This window comes from Mercurialis annua, linkage group LG1-X (assembly GCF_937616625.2).
Source record: "Mercurialis annua linkage group LG1-X, ddMerAnnu1.2, whole genome shotgun sequence".
In the NCBI taxonomy this organism is placed as follows: Eukaryota; Viridiplantae; Streptophyta; class Magnoliopsida; order Malpighiales; family Euphorbiaceae; genus Mercurialis; species Mercurialis annua.
In genome coordinates, this window is record NC_065570.1 from 53,939,573 (window position 1) to 53,961,996 (window position 22,424).

General features: G+C 30.4%; 3 protein-coding genes and 1 long non-coding RNA gene across 4 annotated transcripts; 2 read left to right on the forward strand and 2 right to left on the reverse strand.

Annotated features, from left to right (window-relative positions):
* Window positions 1–1,199: 1,199 nt before the first annotated feature.
* On the forward strand, window positions 1,200–3,005 carry LOC126665521 (annexin Gh1-like). The gene is made up of 5 exons (XM_050358339.2): window positions 1,200–1,314; window positions 1,714–1,859; window positions 1,961–2,179; window positions 2,287–2,499; window positions 2,575–3,005. The coding sequence occupies exons 1-5, from the start codon at window positions 1,239–1,241 to the stop codon at window positions 2,863–2,865; spliced, it is 945 nt and encodes a 314-aa protein (XP_050214296.1). The 5' UTR covers window positions 1,200–1,238; the 3' UTR covers window positions 2,866–3,005.
* Window positions 3,006–3,568: 563 nt separating this feature from the next.
* On the reverse strand, window positions 3,569–8,432 carry LOC126668058 (putative pumilio homolog 8, chloroplastic). The gene is made up of 5 exons (XM_050361277.2): window positions 6,403–8,432; window positions 6,150–6,312; window positions 5,054–5,217; window positions 4,098–4,353; window positions 3,569–4,007 (listed from the first exon to the last, which is right to left on the reverse strand). Exons 1-5 carry the CDS (start codon window positions 7,905–7,907, stop codon window positions 3,903–3,905), a joined length of 2,193 nt encoding a protein of 730 aa, XP_050217234.1. The 5' UTR covers window positions 7,908–8,432; the 3' UTR covers window positions 3,569–3,902.
* A 1,459-nt stretch (window positions 8,433–9,891) lies between these two features.
* On the reverse strand, window positions 9,892–12,598 carry LOC126666128 (uncharacterized). Its single transcript, XM_050359082.2, has 5 exons — window positions 12,178–12,598; window positions 12,004–12,077; window positions 11,160–11,295; window positions 10,744–11,034; window positions 9,892–10,483 (listed from the first exon to the last, which is right to left on the reverse strand). Exons 1-5 carry the CDS (start codon window positions 12,301–12,303, stop codon window positions 10,220–10,222), a joined length of 891 nt encoding a protein of 296 aa, XP_050215039.1. The 5' UTR covers window positions 12,304–12,598; the 3' UTR covers window positions 9,892–10,219.
* Window positions 12,599–19,145: 6,547 nt separating this feature from the next.
* On the forward strand, window positions 19,146–20,873 carry LOC130015315 (uncharacterized). The gene is made up of 3 exons (XR_008790341.1): window positions 19,146–19,533; window positions 19,627–19,679; window positions 20,494–20,873. It is a non-coding gene; the product is annotated as an uncharacterized LOC130015315 (long non-coding RNA).
* The last annotated feature ends 1,551 nt before the right edge of the window (window positions 20,874–22,424 follow it).

Sequence of the window (22,424 nt, forward strand, 5' to 3'; positions counted from 1 at the left end):
CTGTTGTATCTTTAAATTATATTATAAAAAGTCATATTTTTTTCTCCAAAATTAATATTATGATTTTTTTTAATAATAAGAAAGGAGAAAACGCTTGTGGAAAAATTTGAAGTCTTATCAGTTTGTTGTGAGTTATAGTTTAGTAATATTATGAGGTTGGATTTAACCAATGTTTTTAAAACCGGACCGGAGATCAAACCGGCTTCATTGGGGGTTCATGGTTCGACCGGTTCAACCGGGTTCAACCGGATTTTTAATTATAACAAATATAAATTATTTAATTAAAAAATTATACTATATAATTATTTATTAGATTAAAAAAATTGATAGCAGGTATAAATAAAAAAAATATTATTATATTTTATTAGGTTTAACTACTTTGTATTGGTTTTTGTCAATTTCTAGAACCAAATACTTGTTTTCTTTTAAACATTAAATTTAAATTTTTCAACAATAATTTTATATTTATTCAAAAAAATATTTTAAAAAATATTTGGTTAATATATGTGTACATGAGTATATTACATTTACTATTTAATAAATTTGTATATTATTTAATATTTAGAATCAATCTTATTAAAGAATTACAATTAATAAAAAAAATAATTATAAAAATATAAGCAATAACTTATAAATAAATAAGTTTATAATTTTATTACATAAAAAGTAAATTGTAGTGTTTAATTTATCTTGAAATTTAAGTTTATAATCATAGCAGTATTATTTTATAGTTTTAAAGTATGCAAGTATGCAATAGGAAATAAACAGCTACTAATCTTAAAAGCCTACACAATACAAGCCCTTTAGAAAGAATCCATCTGTGTCCCACACGTGAATAATACTGACATTGTCAGTTCCAACCTGCTTTTTAACAAAGAATTCTAAAAATCGGATTCGTGCGGTTTTGAATAAAAATCGGAATTTAATGGTCCAACCGGATTCTAACCGGTTTTTTGCACTTTCCGTTTTTGATATCTAACCGGACCGGACAGGTAACCGGTTCCCGGTTAATCCGGTCCGACCGCCCGGTCCGGTCCGGTTTTCAAAACATTGGATTTAACTTGTTAATAGAATATATTTCACATGGAAGAAGAGCCTATTTTGGTGGTAAGAAAACGTGGAGATGGCCCCCACTTTCCATAAAAATAATTTGCATTAACGATTTCGAGTCTCTATATATTGAGAGTGAGCATAGTAGTGCAGAGTATATCCTTCAGACATCCCAAAAAAGATCGAAAATGTCGACACTTACCATTCCTCATCCACTTCCTCCTGTGTCCGAAGATTGCGAGCAGCTCAGAGAGGCATTTTCAGGTTTGATTTCATATCTATCTTTCTTGCACTGTTCAATGAGATCTTTCTTGGCCCATCGGATCATTCATTTTTGAATCTTTGTTTTACTCTCTTAACCTGTCGTTGTTGATGATCGGTTGTTTAAGTGACATGGATCTTCCTACAGACATTATATTTGATGACGATGATCTGAATCTGATCTGTGTTTCTTGTTTTTACTTTGGAACTTGAGTGTTTTATGTATTATAAATTAAAAAGATAAACGCTGTCCTGATCTTTAATTTAATAAAGATCAGATTAAATAAAAAAAAGTCAACAGTTGATAAATCTTGCATCAGAATTTCTATATTTTTTAATTGCATCAAATGTGGCTTGTGTTTGATGGTCTGAATAATTTGTTTGAATGAAAATGAATTGCAGGATGGGGCACAAAGGAGGGACTGATCATATCCATCTTGGGTCACAGAAATGCTGCTCAAAAGAAGCTGATTCGAGAGACTTATGCTGAGACCTACGGAGAAGATCTCCTCAAGCAACTTGACAAGGAGCTCACTAATGATTTTGAGGTCCGTGTTCTTGATGCTAATTTGTTTATGAATTCTTGGATTCGATGGCTTATTCAGATGATTTAATAATCGACGTATTTCTGAATTTTGCTGTTCATCAGAGGATTGTTAAGCTTTGGACACTTGATGCTGCTGAACGTGATGCGATTTTAGCTAATGAGGCAACTAAGAAATGGACTTCAAGCAATCAGGTTCTAATGGAGATTGCCTGCACAAGGACTTCTAATGAACTGCTTCATGCTAAGCAAGCTTATCATGTTCATTTTAAGAAGTCCCTTGAAGAGGATGTCGCTCATCACACCAATGGAGATTTCCGCAAGGTAAAACAGGCTTTTCCTATATTTCGGATTGTGATTATCAGATTATGTTTGTGAGGTGAAAATGTATCATAATGAGGCGGCTGCAATCTCACATTTGTGTTTTTCAGCTTTTATATCCTCTTGTATGCTCATACCGATACGAGGGAACTGAAGTGAACATGACCATTGCTAAATCTGAGGCTAAGCTACTCCATGAGAAGATCTCAAAGAAGGCTTATAATGATGAGGATCTCATCAGGATTTTGGCTACCCGGAGCAAAGCACAGATCAATGCTACTCTCAATCACTACAAAAATGAATTCGGCAATGATATCAACAAGGTATGCAAGGAAGTGAATTCTTGTTTGATTGATTGAAGTAATGCCTGATGTTTGAACTTGTATTTGTATTTGAAGGACTTGAAAGATGAGAAGGATGAGTACCTTGCACTACTGAGGGCCACAGTGAAGTGTTTGGTCCGCCCTGAGAAATATTTCGAGAAGGTTCTCCGTCTGGCGATCAACAAGACAGGAACAGATGAAGGAGCTCTTACCAGAGTTGTGGCTACAAGGGCAGAGGTTGACATGAAGATCATAAAAGAAGCATTCCAGCAGAGAAACACTGTTCCTCTGGAAAAAGCCATTGCAAAGGATACTACTGGGGACTATGAGAAGATGCTTCTGGCTCTTGTTGGACATGAGGAGTGAGTGTGAGTGAGTGAGAGAGTGAGCTGCTGTGTGTTTTAATTTATGTATTTTATTTTCAGTCCTATGGTTGGATTTTTCCGGCCTTACAATCAACCTATCACAACTTAATAAAATGTTATGACTCTGTTCGTTTTCTTGAATGAATTTCTGGTGAATTGAACTGAGCTTGAACTCCTCACCTTCTTTGAACCAACATCAGATAGTTTCTGTAATGGATAGATGATTCAGCAAGTGTGATGATGAAAGAACAATAGGCAATACTTAGGTTTCACCAGAACGGAATTTCCAAGACATTTTTGTAAAAATAGAACACCGATTGAATGAAGTTTATGTATGATGAAGAACTCACTAGGTGACCTGCCTTAGCAAACCCCCTTCAATCAATTTCGCGCTAATGATCCATAATAATGAGAAATTCCAAAAATCACCCTCGTAAGTTAGAATTCGTATGAAATTTACCAATCAATGTAATAGAATCAGCAGCTGACAGACACATTTTAGCTTACCAATCAGAATTGCATCATTGTATATAATAGAGCAAAACAGAACAAGGTCACAGAGGCTCATCTAGTTCTGATTCATGCTTTAGCTAGCCAAACTTCTAGGTTGTGTTCATCAATTGAATAGAAAGATGAGGAACCCATTTTTCTTCCAAATAAATATCAAGAAAGACATGTATTTGAAATGCATAAAGAAGGAGAAGTCAAAAAGTAAGCTATCCAGCATAATATAAAACTTGGAGGTTCTGATTAGTGCAGAATATAGTACATTAAGTTTAGATTAGACAACAAGACAACAAGACAACAACATAACAACAGAATCATACAAGGCAACATAAACAAGTGGATGCAAAAGCTTCACTTCCACCTTCAGATTCACGAGAGAATCTGTAGCAAAAATTCTAACCAGGATAGGAGATCAGCTGCGAATACTGAAACATTCTACAGCTAAAATCCGCCGCTTGATACACTATTTATTAGCAGTAGTAGACAAGGCTGATAGAACAACAACACTCCGTAACACCGGCAAGTAATACATCATTTCTTCAAGAGATTCCTTGAGAAAATCCTCTTGCTATAGGGATTGCTACGTAATACCATATGGGGTCGGACCGCAGCAATCAGCGAAGAGCGAAGAGGACCCTGCTTTGAAGAAGAGATTCAGTAGAAAACAGATCATTTTACAAAACAAACTTAAGTTAATTAAGAGCCAAGTAATGTTAATTTTCAGACCTTGGTAACTGAGAGAGCAGATTGAATGACATAGTTGGCAAAAGGATCTTGCAGTAACTGTTCAAAGCGTGACACTGAGATCAACTCGTGAATTATTTGTTCTCGGCTCTGTTCGAGATGCTTCAGGCACTTTTCAACCACATGGCTGCTAAATTTCTGCATGGAGAGGAGTACATAGTGCCTCCTGAATTGAGAAACCAAATTGTCTACAGCAAATGGGCTCTTTAGCTCTATAATGTATTGAACTACATAATTTCTGTGACATGAAGAGAAACAAGGTTCGTATTAGCAAAACAATGCTATGCTGATTATAACAACATTAAAGATTAGAAAATCTGAAATAAAATTAAGAAACAAGGTTAGAGTTATTAAGTGATTTATGATGAAATGTGAAATGAAATTATTAGCCAATGACATGAATATAACAAAATTGTATCCAACATTTCAGTAACTAGGTTTATAGAAATTCTGAACCTCTGCCTGCATTCAAAATAACCTAGTTCTGGTACCAAATTAATCTGTTCAGGAAGCAGCAAAGTAGCAGTATCATCCATAATAAAAAGGTGGAAAATAGTAAATTTACTACGACATTGAGATGGAAAAATATCTCAGGAAAAAACTTCAAGTGCCTATACTCCAATCTTACATCACAAGCAAACAAAACAAAATGCTGAAGAGTGAAGAGTAAGACGGATTCAAGAACATGAAAATGGAGTTTAATCAAGTAAGTGTGCAAAATCACTTTATATCATAAATACTTTCATATCGTAATAACTTTTACCATTCTGCCCACGAGACAAGTTCACAGGTGTTAGCTATTAAGCAAATTAAAGCTGATATATAACTTTCATATATCTAAAACGGCAAAGATAAGACAGCATTTTCAAGTATATTAAAGTAATTATGTGTAGATAAAAAAATTGAATGAATATTTTTATACTATTAAAACACTTTACCCAAACTGATCTTGAGCAAGGAAAAGAGCATTTTTGGAAATTTCAGTTATTAATTTCTCTTTATATTTCCCAGAGGAATGTGTAATGCATCGTTGCATTACGCAGCACCCATGTCTATGAGTTGCAATCTGAACACAAAACTTAGCAGCAGCATCAAAAATAAACTGCAAAACAAAGACAAAGCAAGGTCAGAACCTTTCAAGACAAATATGTTACAAAACGTATCTACAGCATACAACTTTTAAACATAAAAATCAACAATTCTTTGATGTTGTTCAAGAAAACACACCTTCGTTACGTATCATGGAAGGATTATTTAAATTCAATTAGAATTATGTAATTTCTTTCCTGTTACATAATTGCAATTCGAACAGGTTATCTATCAGAGGAGTGCTCTCTGCTGTCATCCGTCAGTATAACAATTTTCTGACTGAATTGTGATTATGCATCCCAATCACAATTACTGAAACAAATTAAGTCGGTACCTTACTAACATGTAAAGTAATCAACATTTTTCTTGGATTTTCTTTAGTATTTCCATTCACATAATATTGTACTATTTACTATTTACAATTTGACTCATCAGATTCCCTATGCTATCCCTCATTAACCTATTGTCAGCATGAAGTTATGGGACGTTAAGTTAGACAACTCCATATTTCAAATAGCCAACCTTGACTTGGGAAAGAAAAGATCTATACATGCATACTTGTAGGAAACACAGAAAATGGATATTCTGAAGACATTATACAAGAGTTTCAAGCACTCAGAATTTTGGTTACTTAGGACTAATAACCAGTGAATAACCTTTGCTGAATGTTTAAGAGCATGCCAATCGTATGGAAACATAGGTCAAAAGAATTGTCCTTAATCTCAAAGATAAAATCAAGATCTTAGGTTTATGTTTAGTAGAAAGTTCCATACTTAGGAACATTCACATGCTCAGTTTCCAACTAGCAACTGAGGGAAGCTGAAAGGCTTTAAAATGGTAACACAAGATTAAAAGGATGCCCCCATCATCACAACTTAAATTCAATGTGCATAAATTTACTTCATGAAGGAACCTCATATAAATAAAAATATTGAAAAGTTGAACCTTATTATCCCCATTGTTCAGGCACTGCAAGCAACGCTGGATCACATGATTTCCATTTTGGTCCTTGACAAGATCAAGAAAACCAGGCTTCAGGGCCAGCACAACAAAAGAAATCTGCTGCCTGGTTTTGAGAGTCTCGATCAACTTCTGAATCGCACGTGTGCTGGTATCACATCACACAAAGAATAATTCAAAAACAATATTAACTTGCAATCAGTTGATTGTAATACAAATACAAGTTCAAGGAAATTACCCATATGTGTTCAAGCAAATCCTAAGAAGCCTTCCTGGTTCTTGAGTCACCATGAGAACAACATGCAATCTTTGATCTTCATTGCACACATCCAAGAATTTCTGAATGACATAATTTCCAAATGGCTGTAACATCAGTTCAACAACATGGTCAATAATTTCTTCAAATATTAGTTGAACATCCTGGTGTGTTCCCTCATCAAAAATCCTCTGTAACCACCTGCAACCATACTGATCCCGTGCCATAAAATATATCTTACCCCGGACCTCACTCAATGAATTCATAGTTGGTACCATTGACAATGGACTGTAACCACTTAAACCATGACTATTCTCCCAAATTCCACCATTGATGGTGCGAGTATCTAGCTTAATGCCTTTACCACGAAGGTTTTTCATCGGCATCTTTCCAAATAGATTACCTTCTTTGTTGCAAAGATGATTCGAAACATCTCCTTGTAAGATGTAACTATCCTCGCGGCTAAAAGCTTCCATATCCTGTTTACCCTCCATGGACATACGAGAATAGTCATTGTTTTTCATTGATCTCATCTTTTCTTCAAGCAACAAACTTCTATATACATTCAAATCCAGCTTAGGATTCATAGATTGAAAAGCACTGAATGAATCAATGACACCCATGTCTCCATTAAAATCCATTTTAGAATGCTGTGAAAAGGCTGAAGGATCACTAAGGCAAGGTGCAGCAAAAGATGAGTTTTGTGACTGAACTCCTCTGTTACTCCAAGTTCCTCTTGGCTCCAATGGATAATCAGTAGACCCAGAATATGAATCATTAGACTGATTCTGAGCAAAAAGTGGACACCCCATTGAAACAAAACCATTTTTTTCATCATAAACTCCATGAGAAGAGGATTGAAAACCTTCAATATTATCAAACCTCCCAGCACCCACATAACTACCCCCATATTTTTCAACATTACACCCAAAATTCCTGTCATCTAAGCGAAGATCATCAAAGCCATGACTCCTAAATCTAACTGCACTCGAGTCAATGTCAAAACCCTTCATTTTAAAACCATTCTGTTCCTCCCTAATATTCATTCCACCGAAACTTCGAGACAAGCAGCCTATTTCATCAGCATTAACATCACCCTTATAGAAAGGATTATCAGGTGACATGGTATCAAACTCTGGAGACTGCAGAGAATTAACTCCGCTGCTTATAGGAGAAGAGGCACTACTGAAAGCAAATTTTGACATTTCTTGATGATTAAGAGGATTGAAATAAGGCAAGTTATTAAACAAGAATTCTGCATCATTCTTCTTCTTAATAAGATCATTGATCCTGTTTTCTCTCTCACTAGTAAATGGTGAACCGTTTTCAGGTGAACAACAAAACCCATTAGAAAATGAACTTGAAGAAGAACCTGAGGAATAATATTGAAAAGATGGGTTGTTTTGTTGTTGTTGCAGCTGTTGTTGGTGATGATTAAGATTAAAAGGATTAAAATACTGGTCCTCCTCCGATATTTTCCCCATCATCAAAATCAAACAAAACAAAAACAGTAAAATATTACAAAATATATATTATATTATATTAATATATGTGTGTATATATAGGTGTACACAGATTTTGAAGAAAATAAGCAAAACCCTTTTCGAAAACCACAAAACCCACGTCAAAAAACTCAAAATCAATGTGGATAAACTAGAAACGGGATCAAAATTTGGCCTTATAGACTAATGATGGTGATAGTGAAAAAAAAGAATAACTAATGGTACCATTTTTGAATCACTTAAGGAATTTTGGGTAGTTGAGAGCGAGAGAGAATGATGGAATGAAATAGTACGCAGTGTAGGTGAAAAGGAGATTTGGGATTTTTGTTCTTTTGGACGGATTGAAGCGGTGGAGAGCAGAGAAGGCCGTACAGTTTGTTGTTGTTTTTATTTTTACTGACTGTTATGTTCTGGTTCACGCTCACGCCATTGCAATGAAGCTGATTCGGCACTACACACACTATCATAAACCAACAAAAAAAAAAGAAACCAATGAGAAAATAAAGAGAAACCCACAGTGAATGCGATGGAAAATTAAGAGTATCTCACTCAAAAGAGGCTTGTTTTCTGTTTTTTTATTTTTTTTGGATTATATTTTTGTTATAATTATCACTGTAACTGTTTAATTAGTGATTAATTTGACTTAAAACTGATTGTTTTTCTTTTTCTATTACTGTTTGTTATGAGTTTCTTTAAAATTAAACGAATTCCTTCATCTTTCTCTCACTGGACGTTGACTCGTTCACCTAGGCTATTCCCTTTCCTTAGAAGTTATCTTCCTTTTTGAGAGAAAAATTACTCTCTCATGTTTATAATATTTATAGGAGTTGAGATTCTATCAATTCCATTTCAATTTGGAGTTCAAGATTAATAAATTTACACCACTCATTATAAAATAAATGGTGTTGATCAAAAAAATACAATTTAAATAAATTAATCTGCACCGTTTATTTTATAATGAATGGTGTAGATCGTGAACTTAAAGTTAAAATGGATTTAAAAGAATTCTATTCTTATTTATTGTATCTGGAAAAAAATTGGTTTATAATATTTATTACATTAAAAGCATTTATTGCTATTTTTTTCAAATTTATCTCATTAATAAATAATTTGATAAGACTAAAAAATTAGTGAATTTCAAAAATAGTAGTAATTGATATGAATAATTTAGTAAAAGTGTATGTAATCAAGCTATATTTATTACTTTCTAAATTTATGTATATAATCAAATGCGATAAGTATTATAGATAGAAGAAAGTATGAATTTTAATTTTTTTAAGCTATATATTTTTTTAAAGAAATTAAACAAAAATTTGGCATGTAAGGATGGAGATAAAAAATGGTATACATGGATGGATTGTAATTTTTTTTTAGAAAAAAAAAAGCATATAAATTTTTTAACCTTGAAAATCCAAAAAAAAAAATAAAAAAATAATTTAATTTTGTGACATTGAAATGTCATATCTGATGTATATGACCAAAGGAATGTCTTGCATTTCGCATATATTGATCATTAAAAGTTATTAATAAATGCTTATATTAGAAAAATATTAGAAAAAAATAAACAATAAAATTAATGACGCCAGAGCACATGTTTCGTGTTTGCCAAGTTAGGGATCATCACATCATGATATAAATCTGTTTTGTCAATACCATAGCCGACTCGGATGAGAGATATATGATTCGTTTTTATTTTCTGGGTTGTTTTACTTTCTTTTCACCGTTCTCCAAATTCTTTTAACATTTTCGGGTCGGATAATTTTGAATCCTGCTTTCATTTTTTACACCAAAAATGGCATAGTAAGAAATGGTATTTGGTAAGAAAGTAGACAAACGGTGAGCAGCCTAAAATCTCAGCTTTGATTTGATAACTGCAGACTTTTATCACCAACACTAGGGGTATAATCAATTGAGTCGGAATAATGCCAGAGTAGAGCTCCGCTCGACTTTAAAATTTAAAGGTCGAAACTCAACTCGAACATGAACCAGATTACATTAATAGAAGAACTCACTGGAATTTCCTAACTCCTGAACCAGGTTACAAAGATAGCTGAGAAAACATTAAAGCAGTAACATAAATTGCTCAATGTTTTTTGCTAAAACCACAACACTGGAAAACACAAGAATATGAACATAGGTTCCAATTAGAGCAGTCCACGTAACAAACGAGACAAGTTAAGGCCTAACATAGCTCCCAAAACCCACAATACCATGTCAAATAATATAATAACACATGCCCACTAGAAATAAATCAAAACCAGACACAGTGATAAGAAAACAGAGTTAAACCTAATAAGTTAAACCAAGGCAATGCTGCTCTCTCCGCCTGGAGGCTTGCGTACGCCACCTAAGTAGTCTCGATGGTCTGCCTTACCATCAGCAAATATGTCATTGCCGCTTATCTCTCGCAATTTTGCGACACTTAAAGATTTCTCAGCCGATGATGGAGGAGCATCGCCCTTGAATATGTCATTTCCTGAGAGCTCATTGAATTTTTTATCATAGATTTTCTTTGCTGTCCTCGCCACCAGTTCCTCAGCGGACAACTGACCTTCCGCAGCCTGCAAAAGTTAAGCATGTTAAAAACCTAAAGGGCAGATTATACTCGAGTAATAGAAGTCCAGTGTGATTAGTTTATAAAATAAATTTATTATACCAACTTAACTATATGAATTATATTCATGTTTTTATAGCCATATAATAAACCAATATACTTCTTTACTAGGATCAGTTAATTTTGATGGTAGTAGACTGAGAGGACGCATAAAGGTCCTTCATACACCCAAGAAAGCTCGAACCAGAAACTGAGAGAAGTGCTTACATCGCGTGAAGCAGGTTCTCCCAATTGAATGTTTTCTTTTAATGCCAAAGCACGCACAGTTGTCGGCCGTGGCAAAATTTCCGGAGGGGGTGCAAAGATGTCATGTCCGCTGAGCTCCTTGCATTTGGCATCAGAAAGTTGCTTCTTCAACTTGGCTTCTCGTTCTGCCTCAGTTTCTAATGTCCCGCTTAGTTCTCGTTGCTTTGCTACCTCAGGCAAACTAGTAGGTTTTTTGGGTGAAACATTATCCTCTTCTGCAAATGAAATATGACTGATTCCAGCAAGGGCTTGCTGAAATGTCCCACAATAACATATCTCAGAAAAGTCAATCACTTAGTGTACTTCAGTATTATTGCATCAAGCCTAATTTCATCAATTAGAAATTTAAATCTGAAGCATAAAACTATATTAATTACCTGATACATGCGTATTCCCGTTCTGCTATTTGGTGTGGCATCGAGATCACCAGATTCAGATGGATCATTCTCTCCATTGGCTACAAAAATGCCGCTACCAGTCATCTCCTTCATTTTGTACCCTGAACAAGGTTTCCTGATAAAGCGAATTTCACATATTAAAAATCCTTCCCAAAATGGCACGATTAAATTACCATAATCTAATGCAGTAGAAAAATTATCAATCCATTTGAACAAAGCAGATTTATTTTGGTGAGCTAGCCCCTTTAACTATTCTTGCATTTTTTAAAATTTATGAGATTAGTTTTTTTTATCTTAGCCATCCATTAAGACACAAAAAAACATTTTAACAATTGAACAAAATCAAATGAATGATTAGAATAATGATAAATGCCAGAATCAAATCATATACCATCGGAAAAACTGATCAAAATCCAATCAAAACAAACTTGGAAATTATATAACTGAGAGAAAAAGGTATCAGTAACGGTCTAATTCTTATAAGATCCATTAAAGTGTAACTAGAGATCAAACTATGTATAAAGAAAAAGAAATGAAGCTCGAAATCATATATGCAAAACTGAAGATTCTCTATTTCATTTTTGAAGTCATAATTAAGTAAATGAAATAGAAAAATAAAAATCTTAAAACTGTAATGTAATAAAAGGAAGAAAAAAAAACGTGTGAAGAAAAACATAGACAAAACAAAAAGAAAAGGAAAAACGTCGTAAGAAAACAAAATCAGGTAATTTGTCCGCTAGTTTCGCATTTATTATCATAGACAAATAAAAAATACTACTATTTAAAATTAAAGAATCAAATAAAAGCACTCAGATCTCTTAACCTTTTGTTTAAGTTCTCAACTTCCTCGTCTGTAACTTGACCTCCAAATACTACTTTACTGATCCCATCCGACGGCTGAAAAAAGAATTTCATAAATCAGAACAAATGAAATTAAACAAATCATTAGCTAATACTAATCATAAAAATTAAACAAATACAGAAATAAAATGGGGACCTGGTGAGAGCGGGCGGAGCGGGGAGCAGAGCCGAGAGCAGGGGAATCAGACGGTGGAACCTCCGACCAGGTGAGCAGATCTGCTGTAGAAACGTGCGGTTTCCTCACCGGAGTGGTCTTCTCCATAATTAAATTTGTCAAATGCGCTTAGTTAATGAAAAATATTATGAAGATTAACAAGTGTACAGCAGTAGAAGTAGGAGTGAGTGTAGTTTAGTTTAGCTTTTAATTCAGGCGGAGATGAAATGACGAGGATATCCTTCCGTTTAAGCCAATTTCTGATCTAGAAGTTTCTGTTTATATAGCTGAGAGCGAGGATATTTTTGAGAGAAAAATATAGAAAATGGACGGTCTGTGCTGTTGTTGTTAAGAGTAGAAGCTAACTTGTTCTTTTTCTGGTTGCTCTGTTTTGAAAGCAAAGAAAAGAAATGAAAATGAAGGGTCTATTTATACCCGTTTAAATAGGGCTTTGTTTGTTTATTTTTTTAAAATTTCTCTTTCTTCCACCTGCTCTTTTACTGTTAATACCGGAAGTTTGAATCTCGTAACCGCCAACAGTGCCTAGCATATGCTCATGTTTTTATTTTAATACCGGCAGCTGCCGGTTTTGTGTTCGGAGTGTATAGAGTTTTTGACCGGCTTAACTGGTAACGGGAAGTAGTTTGGTTTTACTAAAATACCCCTGATGTTCTAAATATCAAATGAGGTAAAATGCTGGAGTTTAAGAATATAATCAGTTTTGGTTTTAGCATTTATTGTAATGATAAGGAATTGGTATTTTCTTATTGAAATCTTTTTTTAATTAGTGTTGACTGTTTTAGTTTTCAAATTTTGATTTATAACCTTAATATCTCATTTTGGATTTAATTTTGATTTCGGAAAATTCGATTTGGGGTTGTTTGTTTTTTTATTATTATTATTTTTATACATATAAGATTGTTTAAGATTTGGGATTTGTCACAGCTATTATTAACAAGTATCAACTCATTATTGTAAAAAAATTATTCAAAGTGAGGAAAAGATAGGAGTTCATAAATTTGAGCCATCGGTAGGTTGAATCTTTCCATTTTAACTAGTCCATTATCGATATTATGATAAAAATAATTAAAAGCAACTCTTTTTGTTTTGTTTTTTTAACAAATATTGTTGATATTTGAACCAAACAAACACAATATCAATATTTGAGTTAGTAAGGCGAAAATTGAAACTGTATTCATGCATGTCGCCATTTGAAATTTGAAGTTAGAATTTGCTCTCGCAAAAAATCTCTCCAGTTCAAATAGAGATTACTCTGAATGTAAAAGAATTAAAGATATTATTTTATAGGTAAGACCCGTTAAAAAAACTTCATAAACCCTATATGAAAAAATATATTATTTTAACTTATCTAAACCGAATTAAATAGACATATTAGAATGACAGAATCGAATTTGAGAATAAACAGGAATAGCAAGTAAATATTGTTTTTGTCAAAGAACTAGTTCACAATATCGAGCTAAATATGTTTTATGCGAAAAATAGAACTCTATTTCATCTTTATTTTTCTGGTTAGCGCTTTTATGAGACAAAAATAAAATAAGTTCTAACTATCTACAATCATAATGCAAAATTAGTGTTACTTATTTTTTTAATATTTCTTCATTTTGATATCATTTTTAATTATTTTATTTAGGCCTAATGGTAAAAAAAACCCAAACCTTTACGACTTGTTGCAATTATATCCAAACCTTTTAATTTTTGCAATAATATCCAAATTGCATTTTTTGTTGCAATAATATCCAAATTGCATTTTTTGTAGCAATAATAGTCAAATTGATGGCTAAACTCGTTGTTTTCAATTAAAATATTAGGCTATTATTATGTTTTGATGTATAATAATATAGTAAAAGTCTCAAAAAAATGGCAAAAAAATCAAAAAAATTCACATAAAAAGTGCATTTTGGATATTATTGTAACAAAATAATGCAATTTGGATATTATTGCAAAAATTAAAAGGTTTGGATATAATTGCAACAAGTCGTAAAGGTTTGGGTTTTTTTTTGCCATTAAGCCTTTTATTTATTCATTTAATTATAAACAATATGATATATATTTTTGGTATTATTATTTCAATAATTTAACGGAAAATTTTGACGTTTATAAAAAAGTTAATCACATTTTTTTAGTTCTGCTACTGTGCCCGTTACATGATTTAATTCCAAGAAAATGCATCATTCTCACATTCTCCACAACCACAGCCCCATGTGATGGAATCAACCTTTGCTGCTTCTCTGTCTCTAATTCTACTATCCACCCACTTGAAACTCGATCATTTTAGTGGGGGCACATGACAAGCTTCACGTGTGCCTAATTTAGCAAATTCAATTTCCAATCAAATTAGCTCACATTAATCTCACAATTAACTACTTACTTTTTCTCATATTTTCGCTTTATCTTCCTAATCTTTCCTCTTTAGGTATAATTTTCTTGTAAGCAAGAAAAGTTACATTAATAGAAAAGGAAATATCTCTTTAAGCAAGTAATGTTCAGTAATAGAAAAGCATTGGGTTGTTTCTCTTAACACTTCTTGTTATATGTCAATTTATTCTCACATTTTATTAGATTTTTACCTCTTTAATAATATCATTTAAATCTACATTAAATAATAGGCTTATAATATATTTTTAGTATATTAATTTTATGATATATACACGTTATATGCATAATAATTGACCAACACAAGCATTTAACATGATAATTTATTCAGCAAAACATATAACATTACAATACGGTTCGATTGAAAATCTTAATATGAATCAATTTTAAGATTTTACTAGAGTAGCTCGTTTTTATGCTAGTTTATTAGTTTGGAGTGTCGTTCCTTCATTTTTAATAAAACATTGTTCTGAATGATTTGATGAATTAATAAAGACTCTGCTTTTCGTCAATTTCTTTTTACGGTTTTACGAAATCTTGTAGAGATATAAATGTTTTGAATATTTTTCAAATTTAAATCAATCAAGAAAATAATAAAAGTAATTGATTATTTAAGAAGGGTAATTTCGTCATTTGTGTATTTTCTACTGTAGTTGACGTAATGATAAAGATATCCGTTGGGTTTTGAAAATTTAATCAAAATCTCCACTATGGAGCCAAAGTTGCATCCAGCCACCCAATAGGGGAATTCGAAATTTAAAAATAAAATGCATTTTAATTGCAGAAAGATCCTGTGGAAGGGAAATGTGTGATTAAGCGAAAGTGGGTTGAGCTAGTCGGCCATGTGACAGTTAACTTTTTGGTGGAACCTCTGAGTCCAGTGAAATATTGTCGATCAAAAAGAAAATTGTTCCATGCTTGCTTGCTTAGTTCTGTCATGGCCAAGTTGGAATTAAAATCAAGAGGCCAATAAATTAAGACTTCTCATCTTTTTATCCACTAGAATAATGTTGGCAGGTTTTCTTCTTCATGCTTTCTGAACAGTAATAGAAGTGTAAACGGGGAGGAATAAAATGGGACATTATCGGTTAAATTGTATTAACCGAATTAATCAATCTATTTTGGTTAAATTCAATTAAAAAGGTTTTGAAAAAAATTATATAAGTCTATTAGGTTTGATTAATAAAAAAATTTGATTTTGTTATTATTAAAAGTTTTAATAATTCTGTTAAAACGAATTAATTAAATATTTTTCATATTTTAGTCGATTAATAGACTAATTCGATTGATTTAATTTTGTATTTTATATTTTATACTCCCTCCATCCCAAAATAATTGTTCACTTTTTTTTTATCACGTATAGTTTTCTATATTCCTCGTAAATCATAATTTAAAGTGTTGATTTTTTTCATATTGCTCTTATTTAAAATTTAGTAAGAAAGATGAAGATAAAATTATAAAATGTTAGAACATTAATTGCATTTACTAATCTGTGTGAAAAGAGAAAAGTGTAATATCGTTTTAGGACGGAGGGGTACCATTTGTTTTAATTAATTTGGTTAAACTAATAGTGTAGAAAATATTTTGGAAAAATAATTGTGTCCCACATTGTGCTATGCCAACCTAACTTGGTACGCACCCAACAAACCAAAAACTGGAAATTCCCAAATCATATCATTCAGTCTAGTTAAGATTTTTAATGCTACTTATTAGATTAATGCCTCAATTATTTATACACCACTTTGCTGCAATGCTTGATTCATAAATTTTAGGATTGTTAGTTAAAATGTCTCAATTTTATCTATTTTAGCAATTTAAATTTTAGTACTAGTAGTATTAAAATGCCTCAGTTTTACCTGTTTTAGCAATTTAAACTCTGTATATGAAGGTTGTTAAATGATGGTTGCACCTTTTATTGTATAGATAGTTTCCGGCCAGTCCGTCAAAAACGACATCATTTGGAACAAAGCATTGTTGTACGATTTTTAAATATGGACCTTAAATCATTAAATACGAATCTTAGACTTATTAGTGTATTTTTAATTTTTATACAACTGTATTTAATTACGTTTGCGGGACGGGAGTATTGTCGATAATGAACAAAGCAATTCATTTTTTAAGTAAATTACTCTAAAACCCCCACATATATTATAATTTAAAATTTGATACCTTTTATTTGAAAATTCTATTTAAGACCAATCACTTTCAATTATGTTAATAATTAGGGGTTTATTTCCGTTTTTAATATGGTATTCACTTTCAATGATTTAATACATCACTTTCGATTCTGTTAACGATTTGATACTTCATTTTCAAATGATGTGATATCTCGCTTTTAATTTCGTTAACGATTCGCTATAAAAAAATTAACAAAAACCTCTAATTGTTTATATAAATGAAAGTGAGGGACTATTACTTAAAATGTTCATATAAAAAATACCAATTTATAAATTATGGTATACATGAAGGGCTTAGAATAATTTGCTAAAAAAAAGTTAAAACACACTTACATAATTTTATAAATACTTTTATCATTATTGCCCAAAAAAAAATCTTATCATTTTACCTTGTTTACTATGGAATGGTGATAACAGTTTTATTTAGTTCTAATGTCCTAAAAAATTCCGACCTTTCATCCTCTTCTCAATCCTACCCTGACGTTGACAATCAGTCAATTTTATCCTATTTTACATTTTTTTTCATTTCAATTGTACCCTTAAACATAAAATTGACCTTTTTTTTTATTTGGCAAATGTTTAAAAAAATTCTCCAAATTGACCCTTTTTACATTAGATTAATTTTTTATATTAAATTGACCATTTTGAAGAATTTTTGTCAAATAAATAAAGGTTAATTTTATGATTGAGGGTACAATTAAAATGAAAAAATGCAAAATAAAATAAAATTAACAAATTTTTAACGTTATCGTAGAATTGAAAAGTAGATGAAAAGTCGGGAGTTTTTAAGTCATTAAGCCTTTTATTTATAAGTAAAGATGTTGTATCAATTGACTAAACATCATATCATCAGCTAACAATCAATTTAATTTGAAATTATAGGAATTTCAAATTGTGGGATCTGAAAGCTTTAAAACTGTTTGTCGGCAGCAAATTAAATATGATACTAAAATAATTTAATTTCTTAATCTCGTATGGGTAAAGCTGCTAATCAATTTAACTTTTCCTATGATGAAGCAAGGCCATCCATTGTAAAAGACAAAGATCCTTTCTCCTTATGATGGATATTGAAATTGATCGCAAACATCATAACGCCAATTTACAAGTCTCGGTTGATTCTTTTGTCACACCGGAACCGCAACATATGCATAGCACGTGACTTATAAAATAACTCGTCGATTTATACATTAATTAATTTATTATAATTATACTAATTTATTTTATTTATTATTAGTATTAAATTAGTGAGAGTTTTTAATAAATATACTAATAAGTAAAATAGTAGTAAGTATGATATTAAATTAATTAAATTTATTATATATTAATATATTTTAAAATTAAAATCGATGTTAAATTAGTTAGAATTTTCGGTTGAATTAAGAAGTCTTTCATGAGTTTAATTAAATTTATAATGATTATGTTATTTCGTATAATCCATAATAAATATTAATAGATTTTTTCTAAAAAAATTTATCTCATCAGTTGGATTAAATTAGTTAGAGACTAGTTAAAAAATTTATTGGATTAAAAAATATCTTATGAGTTAATAATTAAAATGATTATAACATCAACATAAAAATATAGTATATCTAAATTAATGATCATTTACGTCATATTAACTACTTTTTCTTTGTTTGATGGTTGATCAACTAAAGTAATTCCAAGTTCTTTTTGTGCTTCACCATTTATCCGCATACGAATCTCTAATATCGGTTTAAACTATTTTACATGATGTATTTTGTCTACTTTTCATTACTAATAAAAAGAATCTAACCAATTGTCATGCGCCGTAAATTTTAAAAAAATGGGTGTTGTCACGTATGGTATATTTTGATCGTAAAAGTGAAACTAAATGTCGAATTGGACTAAAAAATTGCAACTGAACTACGGTATTAAATAAAAAAGTACCTGATTTGGATTATTCTCGGAGATAAAAAAAGTTTTCTAAAAATGCAAAATATCAGAATTTTAAATTTAAAATATAAATTGAATAAAATAATTATATTGGGACTAAAGTATTATTAAAGAATTTGAAAAGTTATGGAAACTATATTGAAAATTTGATTATACAGTAATTAAACAGTCTGACAATAATAATTTTAAAATTTAATTTTCCGGAGTAATAATTTTGGAAAATTATTCCGGAAATTAATATGGAAATTTAAATTTCTGATTTTAAGTGATAATTAATTAAAGTGAAAATGTTGCTTAGATATGTTTTTATGAAAAATAAATTTAGTGGTTAAAGTTGAAAGCTTTATTGAGCCTTTAAGCATTTAAGTTAAAAAAAAAAATTGATTAATTTGGAAAACCCATTTCATCCTCAGCAATTCTACTTCTCTTTTCCTTTTTCTTATTCGTGCATTAACAGAAACAAAAAAACCTAAGATTATCAAACTCTATTTTCAAGTTAAAAATTTTCATTCAATTGTCTAAGAATATCAAATTCATGGTTTGAGGATTCAATACTTTTTATATGTTGTTTTTAGATGTTTTGGGTGTGGCTCGGCCATTCGGAGCGATCCCGAGCTTAATTTCAAATATCAAATTTTTGAGTTGGCAGGAGAATTTCGCGGGCGCGACAGAAGTGGTATACGGGCGTGAACTGTGCTTCGCGTGCGCGAACTGACACTGTTCGCTGTTTTCTCATAAATAGCACCTTATCTTGACCTAAAACATTTTCCATCATTTTTGAAAACCTAATTTCCGCTGAAACTCATGGAATATCATTTTCTAATCAATCCTTGACCTATTTTGAACATTGGTAAGTCTTTTCATCATTTTTTGTGGTTTAATCATTAATTTATCAGCTCTATCATTGTAGATTCAATAGTTATTGTATTTTGGTTGTTTGTAGGCTGATTTTGAATTATATTTTTTGGGGTTTGTTGATCTTTGTCTAATCAAGAGGTATGTGCTCCTATTCCCTTGATTTGTTGTGTATAATTGTTAGATTATTAAATTGGTCTTGGGTGTTGTGGCTTTAATATTATGTTTTGTTATTGATTTAAATCTGGAAATAATCATTATGTGTTGGATTTGACTTATAGATGTTGCTTGTATTTTGGGTGAATTGGAATTGTTGTTTTAATTGAAGGGTTTATTAAATTATTGTTGTTCTTGATTCGTAATTCTATTTTTAGGCAATAATTAAAATCTGAAAATTCATATAAGATTTAACCTTAGATTGTTATTTGATAATTATATTTTGGGTGATGCTTATCTATATATTATATAATTGAGAGGACCAACGGAGCTCTCTCATTGATTCTCACCAAATAGAGCATTCTCAGCAGTTCCCACTTTTTTCAAAATACTAATTTTAATTTAATTAGATTAATTAGATTTATATAACAATTTTTAACTTCCTAATCTATATAAACTATTTAAAATCCTAATCTCTATAAACTATTTAAAATCCTAATCTCTATAAACAACCTGTTTATTTACACCAATATAAATATCAACTTAATATTCATTTTTTATTGCAGTTTCCAACACTAGGGTTTAATTTTAATATCCCTTTTCTTCTTTCCGTTGTGATTTGTAGCCGCCATGGTTTTATTTTTTCTCATTAGGAAATGTTTGTTTACCGTTTTGTTATCAAAAAGTGTTTTGTTTGTGTTAATAACATGTCTAAGTGAATTGTTCATTGTTTTCATTCAGATTTTAGTTTTTGTGTTATGGTTGTTACAATCTGAATTTTAGTTTCTTGTATCATCAGATGGCAACGTAAATTGTGAGAAAAATGGCAGCTACCAGCTTTAATTTGGAGGTATTACGTAATTTTCTGTTTTTTCTTTATCAATTCAGATAAATTACTATTTGGTGTGGTTCCGACGGCAGTGACCTTCAAAAAGACGCACCCACTTCACTATTGTCAATCAAATTAATTTATTAGTATTACAACAAAGACCAACAAATTCAATCAACCAGTAGTATATGTTAATAGTAAAACTCCCATAACAAAAATTCAATGCAATTAAAAAAGAGAAAGAGTGAAATGATGACCAATAAATAATTTAGTGAAAAATTGTTGACGAACCCATAACTATCTAATTAAAGGATATGTTATACTTTTTTTTGTAAATATTAAAACTAACAATTTATTGAAATATTGAAGATCTAAATTAAGTTGAATTAGTTGGGCTGAGTTGATTGTTTTTAGTTTATTTGATTTGTATTTAAATAAAATTAACTTTTTAACTACTAAAATTGAACTAAATAGTTATTTTTATGATTTCAAATTTTCATTCAATTAAGTCGGTGTTGATGTTATAATCTCCTTAAAAAAAATCAAATATAGTGTTGTACTATAACATCTAGCTTTGAAGTTTAATATTAGTTATGATATAATTGAATGGATTTATATGCAAGAAAGTGTGACGATTTGAAAATTTCATAATAAATTCATCAGTTGGATAAAATCGTGTAATATACGAAACCTACTTTTTCAAATTAGTGTCCAGTTGCACGGAAGTGAATATTGCATTGGTTGTATGTGAATATGTGATAGAAATAGATCTTTTTATGTTATATTGTACTTGATAATCAAAAATTTAAAAGTTGGGTCAAATGTTGCTTTTGATAAATTTCAATCAAAAATATTTGAATTGTACAACAATAATTTTGATCTATCCTTTAACACTGCCAATGCAATTATTCACATTTTATAAGAGAATAAGTCGCAGCCTTTGATCGAATGAAAAATAAATTCAACATGAAATTACTAATAAATCAATATTAGGGTTCTTTGTTTAACATAACCCTTTGCTCCTTCAATTACCAATATCATTTTTTGTTTTGTTATGTTCCCGCTTATTAATTAAGTGATATGTCTAGACATATTTCAAATTTAGTGTTGGAAAAGTCTAAGACTGTAAATGTAAAAGATAGTAGTTAATTACTTCAATTTTCAATGGTTTAAAACAACCATCGCTATAGTATATATAGATTTTATTTTATTTAATCTTTAAGTTTTACATACGTTTACATATTATGAATTTTTACTTTTATCATTTTATGTATTATAAATATCTAATAAAAATATTTTTAATTTATATTTTATATTATATTAATTTCATGCAAATGTGTTATATCTATGAGAAACCAACATAGGCTTTTCATATTTTTTCACTAAATAGAATTTTCTCATTAATTCTCGCCAAATAGAGCATTCTCATTAGCTTTCACTTTTTTTAAATCACTTATTTAAATTATATTTATTTTAATGAGTGTTCTAATTTATATTAACCTCTAATGTATACACTTTATAGTGTTCTAATCTATATTAACTTCTAATCTCTACACTTTATAGTGTTTAATATTTATTAACTTCTAATCTCTACGACTCATATATTTATTGAATATTAATTTTTAAAAAATAAAATTAATCTGAAATTTTGACAAATTCACATGTTATAAAAAATATTTATTTATTTTTTATAATTTTAATATTATACTTTATTTTATTTTAATCTAATATAAAAGTTATTATTAAAAGAGTTTTAATATTAGAGATCATCAAGAATTATGACAAATTTTATTTCAGAGTATTAGGCCAAAAAACTATTATAAATTGAAATAAAACATTCATTTTAATTTTTTAAAATTAGTTTAATAGGTAGTTTTCATTAATTTTTCAAATTGAATAAA